At 40.4% G+C, this 5,077-nt stretch overlaps 1 protein-coding gene across 1 annotated transcript; it reads left to right on the top strand.

Annotated features, from left to right (window-relative positions):
• The first annotated feature begins 593 nt into the window (after nucleotides 1–593).
• On the top strand, nucleotides 594–1,544 carry LOC121484213 (vomeronasal type-1 receptor 4). Its single transcript, XM_041743111.1, has one exon. The coding sequence runs from the start codon at nucleotides 594–596 to the stop codon at nucleotides 1,542–1,544; it is 951 nt and encodes a 316-aa protein (XP_041599045.1).
• Nucleotides 1,545–5,077: the final 3,533 nt, after the last annotated feature.

The following is a 5,077-nucleotide window of genomic DNA, read 5'->3' as shown; positions in this document are numbered from 1 at the left end:
TTCAAAATCTTCTTTCATAACTGACATAGACCTATAGGATAAATCTCTCTATATAAATAGAAACTCTTAAAATCAAAATTATGACATTACCTCTAATCTAAAACCAAACATAAAAGGAAACTAAAGATACATCTGAATTATCTGACAAACATCAGAAACTACCTTTTTAGTGTTGCTAGGTGGTTCAAAGCACTGTGTTTATTCCCAGCACCAGGCATTTTCAAGTTCCCACTCTGCCCCTAACCAGCATAGGGATTTCTACAAGTCATTTAACTTCTATTTACCTGATCTTTGTAACTGCCTTTTCTCTGTAATTAAAGTGACAGTAGTGTGTGCCTCATAGCTTTGTGAAGAATCAGAGATTCCCACGTATATGCTTTTCATGGAGATCTCTTTTACATTTTCTCTTTAGGTTATATATTTAACTCTTGAAAAAAAAACTCTTAATAAATAGACATACCTAAGATAGAGCTAATATAGTAAATGGAACATCTTGGGATTTGGTTGACACTCTGAATGTAGTACCTGCCTTCAATTACCACACAGAATCCAATGGTTTTGAAGAGGAGCATCAGTCCCTGAGAACCGACTGGATGGCCACCGGGGATCTGGTGGTAGGCATGGTCTTCTTATCACAGACTATCCTTGGAATCCTGGGGAACTTCTCCCTTCTTTGCCATTGTCTCCTCCTCCACTTTACTGGGTGCAGGGCAAGGTGCACGGATCTGATTCTCAGGCACCTAACCATAGCCAACTCCTTGGTCATTATCACTAAAGGAGTCCCGCAGACCATGGCAGCTTTTGGGTTGAAATATTACTCCCAGGATTTTAGATGCATTCTTCTTTTCTTTGTTCAAAGAGTGGCCAGGGGTGTGTCCATGGAGAGCACCTGCCTCCTGAGTGTCTTCCAGGCCATCACCATTAGCCCCCAGAACTCCATGTGGGCAGTGCTTAAAGGGAAAGCTCCCAGATACATTGTCCCCTCCACCACTGTGTGCTGGATCCTGAACATATTGATAAACACCATTTTTCCTCTTTCTGTGATTGGCAAGTGGATGGATACAAACATCACGAGAAAAACTGATTATGGATACTGTTCTTCAGTATTTTACCATAAACTCTTAGCCTCACTGTTTGCTGCATGGCTCTCATTCAGTGATGTTTTAGCTTTGGGGCTCATGCTCTGGGCCAGCGGCTCCATGGTTTCCATCCTGTACAGACACAAGCAGCGGGTCCAACACATTCACACAACCAGCCACTCCACCAGGTCCTCTGTGGAGTCCAGAGCCACACAAAGCATCCTGGTCCTGGTGAGCACCTTTGTATTTTTTTATGCCCTCTCATCCATTTGTCAGATTTGTCTGTCTTTCTTAAATACCTCAAGTCGGTTGGTGGTGAACATGTCTGCATTCTTTACTATGTGTTTTCCTTTCCTCAGCCCCTTTGTGCTCATGAGCTATGACTCCAGAGTGACCCGACTCAGCTTTGCCTGGAGAACGAAAGAAAATTCTAACATTTTGGGGCATCTGGGTGGCTCAGTCTGATAAGTGTCTGCCTTTGGTTTGAGTCCTGATCTCAGGGTCCTGGGATTGAGTCCTGCCACGAGCTCCCAGCTCAGCAGGCAGCCTGTGGCTCCTTCTCCCTCTGCTCTCCCCCTGCTCGTGCTCTCCCTCTCTCTCAAATAAATACATCTTTGCAAAATTTCTCCTCATTGGATATGTGGTTTTTGTTTTGTTTTCCACAGTATTCCAGTGTACACTCACTCATTCCCCCGTAGATTGGTAGAATTGTGAGCACAGTTATGCAAGGGGCACATCATAAAGGCAGGCAGAGGCACACATCACATGCACATGCATACATAGTGACATGTGTACGTATACGTGATACCAGTAAAACTAGATATACACATGCAATTACGTCATGTTTCTTAGCCCTCCAGCAATAATATGGAGAAGTGTACAGTAAGAAATGTAGAAATAATATTAAAGAAGATAATGACAAACAGCTTCAACTCTATTTGGTATTTGTATCTTCCTTTCCAATTCGTTGTTTAAAATTACATATAGGGGTGCCTGCGTGGCTCAATCAATTAACCACCTGCCCTCGATTCAGGTCATGATCCCAGGGTCCTAAAGTTGAGTTTCACATCTGGCTTCCTGCTCAGTGAGGAGCCTGCTTGTCCCCTCTGCCTGCCACTCCCCCTGATAGTACTCTCTAAAGATAAATAAAATCTTAAAAAAAAAAAAAATGGTCAAAGAGTCCTGAAGTTCTTCACTCTATCACTTACCATGTTGTATCTTCTAAAATTTTTTTAAAAGTAATTCTGGGCAATTAACTTACAGTGTTAAGTATCTCTTGGTTGTTAACCTAGGTATTGCAGCAACTTAAGAAACTAAAGCATGATATTATTAGATACTGCTGACTTCTATCATGACAATGGAAGGGAGTGATGCCACCAATCTATTCACATCCTCACAATTTTCTAATTGCTCCTCTGTATTTAAAACATTAATATTCATGCACAGGTCCTCCGTGGACAGCTCCGTGAAGTTTAACAAGTGAACACACCTCTACACGCAACAGAGCACTGTCAGCCTGGCAGAGGCTGCCTCCTTGGGGCCCCTCTCAATCACTTTGTTTAAGGGTCACCCTAGGACATCTAAGATCTGATTCCCCTCTTTGCCTTTGATACAAAAAGAATCCTGTAGCACAAACTCTTTTGTATTTTCATTGTTCAATTCCATGTGTTTGTGATTTTATTGGTACTATCAGCAGGTGGTTGTTTATCATCTACTGGCATCGGTGATTGGATCTCATTGTGAGAAAATCAAATGATTTAATCACTATGCTAATGAAGCACATGGGGCTGGTTTTCTCTTTGGTGCTATTAGAATGATGCTGATGCTGGGATGCCTGGGTGGCTCAGTGGTTGAGCATCTGTCTTTGACTACAGAAATTTTTTTGTCCTAAAATTGAGTCCCACATCGGGCTCCCTGCATGGAGCCTGCTTCTCCCTCTGCCTGTGTCTCTGCCTCTCTCTCTGTGTCTCTCATGAATAAATAAATAAAATCTTTTAAAAATAATAATAATGTTAGAATGCTTGTGATGTGCAAATTCTAGAGTGTGATGAGATGTATGTTGGAAATTTTTCAGATGTCTATGTAGTAGTGATATTGCTGAGTGGCAGGTTACCATTGTTTGACTTTGGGACACATTGCCAAAGAGTCTGGCAAAAGCGTGTGTATGGATTTTACACCAACGAGTGTTGATGAGATTCTTAGTTTAGTTGTATCCTTGTCAACAGTTGGTATTTTCTGTCATTTTTGGTTTAGCATTCTGGTTACTGTTGATGGTATCAGGCAGTGACTTTATTTCCAATTCTTGATGAGAAACAACTTGAACATCTTTTCACATATTTATTGGCCATCAAGTACATCCTTTTTTTGAGTGTTGCTTTATTTTACCCATTTTTTCCAGTTGTGTTTCCTATCTTTCTCTTATTGATTTACAGGAGATATTTAGACATGTAGAACATGTTTATCCTTGGTGCTGGCCCTATCTATCCTCTATCTGTCTATCTATCTATCTGTCATCCATCCATCCATCCATCCATTCATCCATCTACCTATGTATCTACATATCTAGGTGGCTTTTGATGAGGAAAAACTCTTAATTTTCATCTAATTTGTCATTTCCTCCTTTCTAGTTGAGGTGTTTTGATATTTATTTATTATTTTTTAAGATTTTTATTTATTTATTCATTCATGAGAGACACAGGGAGAGAGAGAGAGAGAGAGAGAGAGAGCGCAGAGACACAGGTAGAGGGAGAAGTAGGCTCCATGCAGGGAGCCTGAAATGGAACTCGATCCCAGGTCTCCAGGATCAGGCCCTGGGCTGAAGGCGGCGCTAAACCACTGAGCCCCCCGGGCTGCCCTGTTTTGATATTTAAAGAAATATTTTCCTATTCAAAGATCACAAAAGTAGCATCCCCTGACTCACTCTTTCTGGGGACCCTTAGCCTACATGTCAGAGGACTTAATGAATCATCTCAGCTTTGGAAGGATATAGTATTATTGCAGTACCAGGATGCGGTAAAGATTTTTGAACTTGTTCCCTACTGGTCAGTTGTATTTTCTACATTATTGGCAACTGCAAACCCACCTGACGTAGACATTAACCTGCTCATGTCTTTGCCTTAATGTAAGATGGAGATATCCTACCATGATAAATACATCTTCCAATTATGTCTGTAAATGAAGAGAGAAGTTTGATTGAGGAGTAAGCCCTTTTGACAATACATATATAAATATTGATACAGGTACAGAATATGTTCATGTATGTTAACAGACAACATCCAAAATTACACAAAAAGGGGTTAAGTCTCAAAGGAAAAAAAAGGTCCATATGGAGATCAAATGTATTGGGCAAGGGGTATTATTGGGACTTTAATTTTATTCCTTAAATATTTTATACAAAACATGCATGTGATTTTTTACAAGAGAAAATATTTTTAAATATTGCAATATATCCACAGAACTATTCCTAATGGTGACCTCCTGTGATAGCTTCTCATATGGGAAAAGCAAGGAAAAACAGAAAACTAAAATGTGCTGTATATTGGTACGTTTTATTTTCTCAAAGCATGTGTAATATTTTAGAATAGCCACAATAAAGGAAAGGATTTTCATCATATCAGGTTTCAGTCATGAAAGCTCACGACATAAGCAGGGCTTGGAAAGCATAGATATCTATTCCCATCACAAAGCATCAAGTACCAATAAACACATCCTGCCAGACCCACTGTGATCACTCTAATTGTCATCCCCAAGGAGAGAGAGAAGGTTGTGTCATTCCCCCAAATTCTACTTGTAGCCCTCTGCTGTATATTAAGGCTAAGAAATTTTTTAAAGATTTTATTCATTTATTTATTCATGAGAAAGAGAGGCAGAGACATAGGCAGAGGGAGAAACAGGCTTCTTTCAGGGACTGGATCCCAGGACCCTGGGATCATGATCTGATCAAAGGCAAACGCCTAACTGCTGAGCCCCAGGTTATTAAGATCTGAATTGCCTTTGAT

This window comes from Vulpes lagopus, chromosome 2, assembly GCF_018345385.1.
Source record: "Vulpes lagopus strain Blue_001 chromosome 2, ASM1834538v1, whole genome shotgun sequence".
Lineage (NCBI taxonomy): Eukaryota > Metazoa > Chordata > Mammalia > Carnivora > Canidae > Vulpes > Vulpes lagopus.
This window is presented reverse-complemented; position numbering and strand designations above follow the sequence as displayed.